Here is a 14586-nt window from a genome sequence, read left to right as displayed (position 1 = left end):
TGTTATAAAATTTGATGAATTTTAATTATTAGGATAAAACATGTTTTAAGTTTATATATTTACATCGAATCTTTTGTTTAGTTCTCAATCTTTCATATTTAATAATTTAGTCCCTCAATTTTATATATAAAAAAATAATATATTTGTAGTCCATCATCACAACCAAGTAGAAAAAAAATATAAAAATTAAATAAGTCCAGCAACTAAAATCATTTTTTTTTTTATAAATTTCAGGAACTAATTACACAAAATGAGAGTTTGAAAACTAAAAATAAGATTCATAAAAAATATGTGTCTAAAAACTTATTTTATCCTAGTTATTATTATATCTAATGAGTTTGTTTTTCTTTTTGATAGTGAAATGATTATCTGTTTGATTGTTAGTGTGATTGTGTGATCAAAAAGTTTTTCAAAACTTACAACAAAAAATTAGTATGAATTTTCTTTCCTATATCATTTGAATAAAAAAATAATTTTAGTTTTACCTATAAAATTAGTAAATAATTTAGTAAAAGCCATTGATTATTAAATATTTATTGGTTAGAGGTTAGATATTTAAATAATTAAAGTAAAAAAAATCAACCCCTCTTTGATGCATTCCTGGATCCGGCCCAGGATAGATTATAGATTATAAATATATTTTTTAATTTTTAAAAAGTTTTTTTAGTTCCTCATAAAATATTCTTAATCAAATATATATTGATAAATCTAACCAAATAATTACATCGCTCTGTCATTGGCTCTTCCTAAAACGCACACATGTACAACTGTGTTTGAAAAAAACGTGTTGAAGGCAAGTAAATATACAACTCAGACATCAACATGCACCTGCTAAGTGTTAACCTTTTCTTTGAACATCCTGTCACAGAAATCTGAGCACTCTTGATCTCTGAAGGGTGAGAGGTTATGCCTGAAGGCTTTAGAACTGAATGCAGAGAAGGAAAATCACAAATGCTATCGAAAAAGATCTGGGAATGACCACATTATAAACCTTGCGAAAATGTCAGAATCCAGAAATTCAATATGTGCAGCCCGACCTATTATAGAGTCCAGATTCTTGCCTTGGGTAGATGCATCAAAGTTGACATCACAGCGCATGAAGACTCCACGTTGCATGGAGTTGGCGCGGATTTGGTCCAAACAAGCATTCAACATCTCTAGGAACAGCTTACCCTTCTTTGAAGTGTCACGTGAAGCAGCCTGGCATGATTCAATTCTAGCAGAATGGTAAGGCACATAACCATCCTGAAAAATGTCATATTAGTTAACACCAAACCAAGAAGATTTAATTAAAAGCAAATGTAAAGAGAATTTGAGGCAATGAAAAACATGGGAAAAGGTTAAAAGGGAAGGAAATTTCACTTCCTCCACAGAATAATGCATTACCATACTCTGCCCCCATGCTTTAATATCTTAGTACTTATTAAGAGAATCAAGTTCATCTGTCAGCATAATGTAATGCTAACGAAAAAACTTCAGAAGCTTGTTTTCATGCAGTTTGGATTTAGATCCACAAAAAACACAAGACTGTAGAATTCACTTCATTATGTAACAGAAGAGCACTCTTTGCATGCAAATTAATATGTTTTAAGATCCACAAATAAGGACCAACTTTACACAGACTCGTATTAAACCCATGATGATGCTAACGTATAAAACCCAACAGCTGATAAGAATGACAGTAGATAACATTCCTAAAAATGATTTTAAGAAACAAGAAGAGAAGGCAATACCTGAGGGGAAGATAGCAGAATAATATTCCTAAAATGTTCCAAGGTCTTCTGCTGAAAAAAGGAGAGGGGAGGAAAGAACTCTATTAGAACCTCATCAAAATAAATAATTCCATATGATATATAAATGATTCGTGCAGTTTTCAACTTTAGGAATTAACTTCCCGTAACTTTGTGAAAACTTATCGATTCTGATAATTTTTTATCATCCATTTCATTTTCACTACCATCCTTGTCCTTGCATTTTCCTTTCCATTAACTTTTAGTTTAACTGTTCATACCAAAAATAGGCAATATGCACTTGCACAAAGTAACCATTGAAACATTTGTCAAACATACAGGCCTGGATGACAAATTGAAATTTGAGGGGTCCTATTCATTCGTTTTCCCCTAAAAGAAAAGGGCATTCACATGGAAATGGAAAAGATGGAATAAAATAAACCAAATATTATACCATTGATGACATTTTATATAATGCATTTCTCCATAAAGCACCACTTGGCTTCAAAGAATTCAAAACGGAAATCATGCATGCCAGAGTTTAAAAATAACATCAACATTACTTATGAGTTATTATTTTCAAAAACAAAGAAACTTTACAAGAAAATGTAGATAATATTCAGTAACTCCAATTTGATATCAAAATTGGAATGCCGAATCAAAATAACACTTGGAATTTTGGATTTGGACCTAACTCAACCTTACAAAACCAACTTGTAAGATGAGGACTGTCCAACCTTTATAAACTTTTTTTAAATCATATCTATAGTCAATGTGGGACCTAAGATGGGATCAGAGCTTAACCTTCTTTTCCCTCTGTAGTTGCAGCATTCTTCTCCTTTTTGATCGTAAGCTTCTTCAATTCTTCTTCTGTTGCCGCAGAACATTCTTTGATTCTCCTTTGGTGATCTTTTGCGTTTGTCATGGATGATTTTGTTTCTTTTTCCATTGCTTTGTTGTTGCAAGAGAACCAAAGAGACAGAAAATAAGAAATTGGGTGAATGGGAAATTTGAGAAGTTTTCGACCATTTCTTTAGAAACAAAATCATCCAAGATGGAAACACAAAAGATCACCAAAGGAGAATGGAAGAAGTTTCCAACCATGACAACAGAAGAATTGAAGAAGCTTACGATTAGGAAGGGTGAAGAATTGAAGATTGCCACAACTACAGAGGGAAAAGAAATGAAAGTTAAGCTCTGGTATCATCTCAAGATTTACAAAATCAGCTTGTAAGGTGAGGGTTGTCTCCCATTTATATACTTCAATATGGTCATATCACTAGTTGTGGGATCTCCAACACACACTACCTCTTGCTGATGACTGAACATCTCGAACATGAAGTTTGCAAGACTAGACATTTGCAGATGGTTTGATAATGGCCTACTAGCGGGTGGCATAATAGGACCAACAACAATTGTTAGGATAGGCTCAAATATCATCTTATAATTTGTGTGTTTGAACCTAACTCAACCTGAAAAACTAGTTCATAAGGTGAAAGTTGTCCTCTATATACTCTATTTTGACACCATCTCTAATCGATGTGGGACTTGGGTTTTTCCCAATAATAACAAGTGCTTATAATATGATAGTATGATTGGTAAAAAGTACATCCCACAATAGGTTATTCAAGCAAGCAAGACTAATAGTTCATGTCTGTCTCATTTTATTCAACCATTGTAGGACACAATCCCTACCTTACACAGTTTATAGAGAAATGTATTTTGGAAATCTGGATCATCTGTGAAAGTGAGTTGATGAATGCACTGTGTGCCTTTTAGCTTCTTCAGAAACCACAATCCAGAATTAAACAACGAGTTTGAACTATAAAGATACCCTAAGTGTGGACCAGATACTGAAACATATGTATATAGGTGACATAGAAATGGCTCCATTATGCTATCTGCAAACACAGGACAAGACTTAGCACCAAATGTCAAACTGATGAACAGCATTGCTTCTACAATTATGACCTACCTGCTATCGCTGTTCTTATAATGAGATTACCAATAGAATGTCCAACAAAACTTAGCCTAATATCTCCCAGACTCCCATATCTTGATGCTTTGTCCATTTTGCTTTTAAGAAAAGCAATAACTTCCTTAGCTAGCCTATGTCCCATCTCTCTGAAGTCTCCAAATGTTTTATCTTCATTAGCCTCTGACATCAGAAAATCTACTTTGGGATCTATCAAAAGCCATTGATTCCGGACAAGTCGTAGATCTAGATGATGCCCCTAAAACATTTTAAGTGACAAAGAATAAGCATTGAATCTACTTTATAACCAGATACTGAACAAAAATATAGATTTAGTCAATCAATATTGGTCAGCATTCTCAATGCAGTTCTCAAACGAGAGTGATATACATGTTATGTCTATGATATGCATCCTATGTTATCAATTTTACCATTTTTTAACATAGGAGAGTAAGCAAATCAATCATTTGCAAACAGCATAGCATTGTTCTATCTGGTCTCAGTTTATGTCAGCTCAACTGTGCCACAAAAACTGGCATCCTTCTATTTTCAGTAAATGTTCGAGAGATAAAGTAAGGGTAACATAACACGTATTTATTTTAACTCTTTCTTTTATTATTATTGAAAAAGTTACTTTAATTCAATCATCAGAAGAAAACCAAGATTTACCCATCCTCTTAAATAATTCTGTACTTTAGGTTTTTAAAGTTAATGTCGTATACTAGATATCTGATAAACTTGATCGTGTTGAACAGAGTTTACTTTATCAATTAATACCCTTCCCTATATTACTATAACTACACTAATTAGATCAAGTACTAGTACTAATAGACAAGCCCAGGCCCTGGCCCACTAACAATAAAACAAAGCCTGTTAAAATAAGAAAACGGGTCAAGAAAGATATTCTAAGATAATCCAAACATATATCTTGAAATGTTTCTAACCCCCTCAAGTAGTAAATCCACAAACATATGACAAAGAACACTGCTTATCTAGCCAAAGAACATAGGCAGGCTGAATCACAAAACCTTCAATTCAGTATAGAACTCAACAACCTTCATCTGAATCCTATGACAGATCCAAACAGCTAAACAGAAAAGAAGAGAAGAAACTACAGACCATTTGTTGTCAATAAGAAGACAAGAGAAAGTCAACACAATGACAAAATTATAATATATTAAAATTAAAAATATTAGTATGTCCAGAAAATAATCAAACACAATCAAATATATCTTAAATATTTTCTAATAATATTAATGCTACTGATGCAACCATTCTTTAGTATACCAATCTTGACAAATAGTTCGTAAGTCAATGAAGGTCAACTTTACCTGGTAATGGCCTACAAAACCAAATCAGATAACGGGACAGGCCTATTTAACTTCATGTTTCTAATGAATTACGATTTTCACTTTGTTTAACCCAGGGTCTGATCTGATTCAAGGATCTTTTTCTGAATTTTTTTATTGTTAAACCAACTATTTTAAACCCAAATAGGGTTTTGGGTTTGTGAGCTAAATTAAAAGTTACGCAAACCCTACCTGGTCCTATTTAGCCTTGTTTGATGATTTAGGCCAGGATAGTCCATTTTGACAATGCTACAAAGAGTTCAATGGTATATTATGACTTGACACCGACTTTCTAAAAATAGGTGGATAAAACTAACAAGCTCAAATCCTACATAAAAAAAAAGGTATAGTTTTTGCAATAAAATCCACGAGACATGCCTGAAACCCATGCACAAAGACAACAATCTTCAACACACGAGCATTACTTTGTGGTGCAAATTTCTTGCCTATAGTATCAGAGCTGAGGCCAATTGGTAAGCCATCTGAATCTATACTCCCAATATGTTTCAGTAATGAATTTGCACTTGGACAATGACGGGGTACATTCATCACATGTTCAACAATCACAATTGGAGTATGCAAGAGATCTCCAAATATCTGCATGTCTTGAACTGAGCGGTTGTTAATCTGCAAAGCAGTGATCAATATTTTGTTAATAGGCCATATGTAAATGTCACATATTCAAGTTGATAGATTACCCGCATTTGTTCAATGCTCCTTCGATGAAGTTCAGCACGTGTAGTCGCTGTCTGAAGAGGCTGTATGATTAATCAGAAAAAAATGTAAGTCTATTGCATCAAAACTTGTTTATTTTCCCCATTTTCCTTTTCTCAAAGCGACTTGGGTGATAATGAGAATATGAAGGAACACACAAGCACTTACATCATCAGGTAACTTCCACAAACTGGAAACTCGTCTGTGTACACCGCGATGGGAAGACTCTTCACTCTTACTGTTTATGTAATGATGAGGCATCTCTACCTTAGAATATAACATCCATATTGACCATTCAGCTTTCCGGTCCTTCGCCCATGAATCACATAAAAATCCTAAAATCTTTGTTTTGTTATCCCTAGGAAGATGTAAATATTTGCTTATTAAACAAGGTTAAGATAAAGTTTAACGATGATACACATTTGAGTATGAGCCATGCAAAGACCACAACTTCTAATTCTCAGGCACTAAATTGGATCAATCTCATGTTATATTAATTTCAGCGTGTGCAATCTTGAATGCAGATTAAATTTTCAAAGTATTCATGTGGTATTATCTTCTGAAACCAGCCATAGAATCATTTAGCAACTTCCTCAAATTGTTTCATCTACTTAATAATAGTCTCAAAACCAAGTTATAGACCCATGCTAGTTGAAAGGCAGTAAGAAAAAAGAAAAACAAAAACTACACCCATTAATCAAGCTACGATTAAAACTGTATCAAAGTTGTTAAAATTAAGTTGGAAAAATGAAAAATAAATTTAAAACATGAATCAGATTCAAATGCAGAATTTAAAAAAAAAATCACACATCTTTGTCGAATTGTAATGAATCTCATGACACAGGATAAGAAGCAAACCTATGGAACTTTAAAAATATTTTCCATAAATATAACAATTGATCTCCTAATGAATGAAAACAGTCCAACAGTTCATTCTGAGACAGGGAATGGAGTTTTTCAACATCCAGAAAATCCAGAGCTTCATTTCCTGCCTGTACAGGAGGACAACAAAGAATTAAAAAAGAAGAATCTCAAAAACAATATAAATGCAAAACAAAAAAGTATTCCTATAGAATGAAATAAAAGCCAAGACCTTAAGACCATTTTGTGGCTTGCCTTGTCCGACAACTTCAACATTTATTGCAAATTGATTTGCTCGCAGCACAAAATTTAATAACTTCGTATTACTCATTATTGACACAAACTCTGAAATATCTAAAGATTCATTAATTGCTTTGCTGGTTTTTTGTAGTTCTTCAAGCAATATATCACGAGAAGTTAATAATGCTTTAACAAGCAAGACATTTTTCATATCTAGAGAAGTAACTCCACCAAAGCCCTGATCAGCCACACAAAACATTCAGTTAATGCTTGAAAAAGAATGTCCGAAGATAGAAAACACAATAGGATATAGTTTTAAAAAAGAATAACAATCTGCATCATCTTTGATTACTAAACTACAAATGCAAACATTGAAGTTACCATTACTTATGTAGGTAAATCATTTTAACCTCATTTCCAGAGCAGGTGCAATTCTTTTTACTAAGTATCTGAAGGTGTAAAACCTCAAAATCTTATTTGCCAGTTGATGGTGTAAAGAAGTAAATGCATATCATGGTCTCTGATATCCAGTACTTCATTCCTTCTAAGGAAAACTTAAAAGAAGTCTATCGGAAAATAAATAAAGGAAAATACAGTGGATTAATGACTCGCTTGGGCAAGAGATGTGGTGGAAGAATTTGCACAGGATAAATTTTGATAATTGCCTAGACATGTGGCAGCGGGGGAGAGGTGTATGGAAGATTCAGTTAGAGAAAGAGGTATTGGGTGGGATTGGCCATTCCTAAGGTTGACATCTCTTGGAGTCTATCTAATATGAAATTTTCATTTTTAGGGCTTCCAGATTTTGTTTATGGTGTTACGGGCTAGTCTCCATTCTCCAATCCTGTTTTTAGGGCATAAAATTAGTTTATATGAAATTTACTCTCCGTTAAACCAAAATATCAATCATAATAGATTGTATTTAAGAGAAAATTATTGTTAAGATGTTGTCATTGCATGGTACACTTTGAGTATGACCTAGAAAAGATAGAATTAAGTACAAAACAAAAAACAAAATTCACTTACAAAGAAATATGTGCATGTGCTTCTACCAAAAAAAAAAGAAAAAAGGAATAGTTCATAGGTGAATACATGCGCATAAGAACTGTCTCCCTTTTTTGACTGTAAAATTGAGGGCAGTTAAGTCATCATACTAGCCAATTTGTATTGTTTGGATACTTAAAAGTGGTCGCGGTGCTGGTATCCAATACTGTATTGTTTGGATACTTCTCAAATTCTTTGGGATACTTCTTGCTTACATCTTTAAATTAGTTCTTCAACTTTTGTATCAATACAAGAAGAATACCACAGCGATTATATATGTTTTATTGTAAAGTGAAGATAACTTTTATAGTGTGTTTGGATGAAGCAATTCAACAGGGAAATTCATTTTTTCAAGGAATTTAAAAGGATTTATGATAAAATAGTTTGTTTGGATAGAATATTTGAAAGGAGATTTAATTTTTAGTATTTTTATGAATCATTTTGATTGACTAAAACAGTGAGATTTTAAATTCTCTCAAAAAATAAAGAATTTGAAATTCTTTTTTGGAGATGCTAACTCTAACTCACATTCTTGCTCGCAATTCTTTCTTGCTCAACACTTGCAATTATGGGTGACCAAAGTTTTTATGACCGACATCGACATAAGTTGTTTTTCACTGACGTTGGCCGAGGTTTTTTCGGTCAGAATTTTTTGTATGATGTCAATCAGAGCTATTTTTGCTGATATCAGCTAAGATTTTTTTTAGATGATGTTGGTTAGGGTTATTTTCTCACTGATGTCAGTCATAAGAATTTTTTTTACTAACGTCGGCCAAGGATATTTTTTGGCTGTTGTCATCCAGATTTTTTTAGTTGATGTTGACTAATGATTTTTTTTACTGACATTGGCTAGATTTTTTCTACTAACATCGGTCATGACTAACTTTTGAGTAGATACCTGCTTGGATTTTTCAGTCCATGTCAGCTAGGTTTTTCCATCCAACATCAGTCAAAACTATTTTTTAACCAACATTCGTTAGGGTGTTTTGATTGATGTCAACAAGATTTTCTTAGCCAACGTCGATTAGGATTTTTTTTGCTGACATCGACTAAGGTTTTCTACTAACATCAGTCATAGCTATTTCTTAACCACATTAGCTAAGGTTTTTTCTACTAACACCAACTAGGTATTTTTGACCGATATCAGGCATGACTATTTTTAGTCGACATCGACTAGGTTCTTTCAGTCGACATCCACTAGAGTTGTTTGGATCGACATCGGTCAAAGCTATTTTTTAGTCAACATCAGCCAAGACTATTTTATAGCCGATGTTGGCTAGAGTTTTTTGTCCGACATTGATTATGGCTATTTTTTGCTAACTTAGACTAGGGATTTTTCGGCCAACATTGACCAATGATGTTTTTCAGCCGAGGTCGGATAAGTTTTATTAGTCGACATCGACTAAGTTATTTTTTAGCCGATATTGGGTAGAGTTTTTTTGTCAACGCCTGCTAGGGTTTTTAAGGCCGATGTTGGTTAGTAAGGGCTATTTATCGACTGAAAAATCCCCAAAAGACATCGACCAAAAAATCCCAAGCAGACGTTGGCTAAAAATAGCCTTGGTCAATGTCATTCGAAAAGGCCTTAGCCGGTGTCGGTCAAACAAACCCTAGGCAACATTGGTAAAAAAACCTAGCCAACATCGGCAGAAAAATAGACTCAATCAATGCTAGCCAAAAAATAGTCTCGACTAACATCAATTGACAAATATTCCCGACATACTTTGACAAAATAAACCCTATTTGATATCAATCGAAAAATAGCCTTGGCTGATGTCGGTTGAAAAATATCCCAGTTGTAGTCAGGTAAAACAACCCTAGTTAAAATTATCAATAATTTGTATTTTTAAATTATTAAAAATTGAAAAATATTTTTAGTTAATATTTGAAAATTAGATTGTGTTTGTTTTCTATAAAGTTTAATATTGAAATTTCATCTATTTAAAATATAAAATTAAAATTTTGCATATGGAGAAAATTGAATTGCCTTATCCAAACAAAGAGTTTAAAAGTGAAGAAATTTGAATTGATTTATCCAAACAAAACATTTGAAAAATGAAGGAAATTAAAATCAAAGCAATTCAAATTCCCTAAAATTTTAAAATTCCTGATTCAAACACAAGGTTAAAGTATTGATGTACTTATTATAATTCAGGATGTGTTTTTATGTTGATATTGTATTTATTTTATATATGTTGTATATCATGTCCTATAAATTTTAGTTTTTCAACTTTTGTAGAAAAATACCACAGCGATTATATATGTTTTATTGTAAACTGAAGCTAACTTTCGAAGTATTGATGTATTTATTATAATTCAGGATGTGTTTTTATGTTGATATTGTATTTATTTTATATATGTTGTATCTCATCCATGTCATGTCCTATAAATTTTAGAAATTTGTTATGTTCATGTATCAGACCAATGTCATAACAGAGTTCATATCTGAATCCATGCTTCCTAGATAGATATAAATCAAGCAAAGAGCACAAGCATGAAAGAACGCAAGGAAATGCTTGCAATAAATAATTTGCACGAAATCAACTTGATCAACACTTCAATGGTGATTATCAAAAAGAAACATCCAATGTTTTAGAACATACTTGATTCAATGTGTTGCAACTTTTATCAATATTTTTTTTTGAAACAGAACTTTTATTAATAATGACTTCACTGTTGGCAGAGTTGCTGAAATGGATCAAATGAACAGGTTACTCTATGTAATCAAGGATGCATAAAAAAATAGCAATCAAAGCTGCTCTAAAATAAACTTCTGAATGGACAAATAATGCTAAAATCAAAGTCTAGCAGATTCAAACTGGAAATAAGACCATCTGACAAACCTGGGCAACTCCAAAGCAGATGAGTAAGAGGCAGCTTTCAGTAGAGTGACATGTATACTTACATCAACAAGCACTGCATGTAAAGCATCAAAATGGACAGGACAATAAGAATGCAATCCTATAAGAGCTTTAGGAGGAATTCGGAATTCATGGATAGCTGCAGGGGAATCATCCGGAGAAGCTTGCATGTCGGCACTGTAAATGATATACTCCAATCAACAATCAACATGTCAATTTCATCTAGTAGATAGCAATGAAAAAGGAAGCAAGCATTTGTCTGGATCATATAATAGGCCAATGAATACACTATTTTTGTGACTCACCCAACCTCAGTTGCGGGAGCATATCTAAGCTCAAATTTTAAAATAACAGCAGTTGTAGCTAAATCCTGCAAATATGAGCCACATAAAGCAGGTCAACTTGATAAGGATATTGAACTAGAGAAAAGGGAGCTATGAATACTGTAAGTGCTAAGCTACTTAGTTTCTCATAAAAGGTTGATTAATCCTTAATGTTGGTTGTTTTAGGTCCCTCCCCTTTAGCCACAGATGCAAATTAACTGTGTATTTTCTTTTTCCAATACTTCTCAGTACACATGTGAAAAATAAGCACATGTAAACCTCAATCTGATACTCAAGTCCCAGCCAATTAGTTCCATATTCATTTCCCTAACAACAAGTACCAATAGAAAGCATACAATTCAGTAGATGTAATGTGTTACAATATCCTAACTCAATGCTTCTACTTATACTCATATTTAGGTCAATAAAGGTCCAAACTCATTAGCAATAAGGCTAATAACCATAATATCTTAACCCTTAAACAACAACCAATATTTTAAGGCTAATAACCCTAATATCTTAACCTGACTAAACCTGACTAATATTATGATTAATCCTTGAATGAACTTCTTAGAATTTGGACTTGGGCCTAACTCAACCTTGCAAACTAGCTTAGTGGGATTGAGTTAGACCCAAACCCAAAATCTAAGATGGTATCATAGTCTATCTTAGCAATTGTTGTTGATCCTATCGGCCCATCTACTATTGCAGATATCCAATTTTGCAAACTTCATGGACGAGATATACTTGGCTTGAGTTGGAGATCTCACATCGACTAGTGATAAAGTTAAAATAAAGTATATAACCTTACAAGTCGGCTTTGTAGGGTTGAGTTAGGCCCATTCCCAAAATCCAAGAGAACTAATTCATAATAAATATGTCTTGGGTTGTGGCTCAAATGTTGTCTACATCAATACATACACGTGTATGCAGTCACACAATGTGCTAGCATGTGTATAAACTAATTTATAACACAATTGATATGCCAACCAACATGGTATGACCTAGGGAACCTTAATAACAGATACCTGCTACCCAAGATACAATTTGATTCCCACAAGATGCCCTATCACTTTATTACACATGGAAAGAAAAGAAATGACAGATTGACATTACCACAAATTCACTACAGGATAAGTTGAACACGATCATCATATACAAATGAACATCCTGCCTAGCGTATTTTATCCGAAAAGACTGTGTTGAGAAACTATTATCCGTATCATCGATCCTCCATACACCATATATACTGCTAGGATCCATATCAGGAGCTGCAGAACCCAAGATTTTCTACCTCAGTATCACTTTTGCATATAAGAAATTTTTTCTCTTATAGTTTTCATTTTAAGAAAATGTTATATCCGAAATATATATATATATATATATATATATATATATATATATATATATATATATATATATATATATATATATATATATATATATATATATATATATATATATGGTGTGTGTGTGTGTGTTAAAGAAGAGGAAATAGAGGCATAATTAGACTAAAACCGTGTGTTTTAGGACACCACTCAACTGTGGGTTAAATAATTTGGAAACTATAATAAAAATATGGTGTTGAGAAGTATATTCTCCATATGCAAAACAGATCATGAATCCTGGGTAGGGTATAACATATAACCCACCGAGTTTACTCGCACAACCCCACCAGAGCATAATTTTGATAAGTTACCTTCATATTGAACAACACTAGCTGGAATTCCGAAAGACATATTTTCACTGTCCTCCCATCTCACAGTAATCTTAATCCGATACCATCTATATGAAACAACACATACATCAGTTTATCAGGTTAGAAATGCAGATAAAAAAAAGGTAAAAAAATGAATGTATATACAATATACCCCTGCTTAAAAAGGTCAAGATTGTGAAACCTCTGAATATAGACACCAATCTCCCGTACAGTTTCCAATGTTGCCACCGACTTGACCTTCGCAGAGCGTGGCATTACATCAGGTAAACTCTCTACCGGCCAGCTTCAATGTTTCAGACCAACAAAACATCCTCCCCTAGTTGCTGCTGCATCATGCGTATACCACAATAACAATAACCAGCACACACATCTCTCCCTTTTAGGTAATATTACCAATCATGGTTAGCAGCAATTAGCAAATTCTGGTGCCCCTTTCAAACATTGACACATCTCAAACACCCCCTAATTATTTACCAACAAAACTCATCCGTTGATATGCACATTTCATGGAACAAGCAGGAGCAGGCTATTGAAACTAAACCTGCAAGTACATATGATTAGATTAGAGTAATTTTAAATTTATTATATGATTAACCATGATTAATCAAAAGGACAAAAATGGGATTTGATCATTAATATGCGGTAAACAATGACACAGTAGCAGGCGAAAAGAAATTTCGCAATTATGACGTGAAGCTGGAAAAATGAAAAGAAATAGCGCCAACAACTAACAGTGCAGCGCAGCAATACAGAACAGTGAAATTAATCACGTATCCCCTCGACAATGACATGGCAATCAACAAAAAAGGAAAGGGAGAGAAAACAAAGATCTGAAAGGGAAAGGGAATCATATTCTAGGGTTCGTAATTGCCGCACAATATGGGTATTAACAATGATGTTTGGAATGAAATTGGATGAATGGAGGACTGAACCTATCTCCAATTGTTCATCATGTTGTTGTGTGGATTTGTGACGGTTCTTTATGTTACGATCACTGAAACGAAAAATGAAAATGATGCGTTTCGATTGTGAAATGAAATGAATGTTAATCGTTTCCTTCGGCACTGTCATCACCAAAAACACACGTAGCCTTTTTTTCTATTTTTCGCAATGCAATGGACGTTGGTTGAATCCAACTCAGATGGACATGACAAATCTTATTAAGCGGTAAAGCGGAGTCAAATTCAAGTTATATCTTTATTTCATTGACGAGGTCCTTTCTTTTCACACCTTTCTTAATGTTGTTATATCTTTATTCCTCAAAAATATTTTTCAGGATGTATATTTAAAAATATGTAAATATTTCATAATTTAATTTTTGAAAAATATTTTGTAACATTCCAAAAATTAAATTTCGAGATTTATAAAATAAATCCAATTATGAAATTTAACTTTTGTCCTTTGGTATGTTGTAAAATTTTGCCCATTCAATAAAATAAATTTTGGAATTGTATTAATTTAAATATATGTTCGATGAATAATAATACAATTAAAATTACTTAATAAATAAGATAGAAAACACAAAATTATTCGATAAAAGGAAAAAGTCAAATACTAAAATATGCATCAAATACAAATTAAATATTAAAAAAATATAAGTCAACTACGACTTTTTTTCTTTCTCTAATGAATCATATTAATATTAAATTTCTCTCTGAATTATGAGACCAGACTTCATAACATTGTGTATAACCTATACTGGCATAATGGTGTCAGTCCGCAAGATATTTAATGCCTCTTTGCACTAATTAGTCTCGTTTATGAGCATC

At 32.9% G+C, this 14586-nt stretch overlaps 1 protein-coding gene across 2 annotated transcripts; it reads right to left on the bottom strand.

Moving 5' to 3' along the window:
- Window positions 1-679: 679 nt before the first annotated feature.
- On the bottom strand, window positions 680-13943 carry LOC114415198 (protein FAM135B-like). 2 transcript variants are annotated; one of them, XM_028379789.1, is made up of 16 exons: window positions 13750-13943; window positions 12969-13358; window positions 12797-12882; window positions 12214-12368; window positions 11080-11144; window positions 10757-10951; window positions 10517-10601; window positions 6862-7107; window positions 6627-6760; window positions 5937-6126; window positions 5753-5812; window positions 5433-5681; window positions 3706-3964; window positions 3426-3631; window positions 1734-1781; window positions 680-1245 (listed from the first exon to the last, which is right to left on the bottom strand). In XM_028379789.1, the coding sequence occupies exons 2-16, from the start codon at window positions 13070-13072 to the stop codon at window positions 955-957; spliced, it is 2373 nt and encodes a 790-aa protein (XP_028235590.1). In that variant the 5' UTR covers window positions 13073-13358; window positions 13750-13943; the 3' UTR covers window positions 680-954. The 2 variants fall into 2 exon arrangements, with proteins under 2 accessions (XP_028235590.1, XP_028235589.1); XM_028379788.1 differs by having other exon boundaries at window positions 1734-1784; window positions 13750-13942.
- Window positions 13944-14586: the final 643 nt, after the last annotated feature.

Source organism: Glycine soja, chromosome 6 (genome assembly GCF_004193775.1).
Source record: "Glycine soja cultivar W05 chromosome 6, ASM419377v2, whole genome shotgun sequence".
Classification (NCBI taxonomy): Eukaryota; Viridiplantae; Streptophyta; class Magnoliopsida; order Fabales; family Fabaceae; genus Glycine; species Glycine soja.
This window is presented reverse-complemented; position numbering and strand designations above follow the sequence as displayed.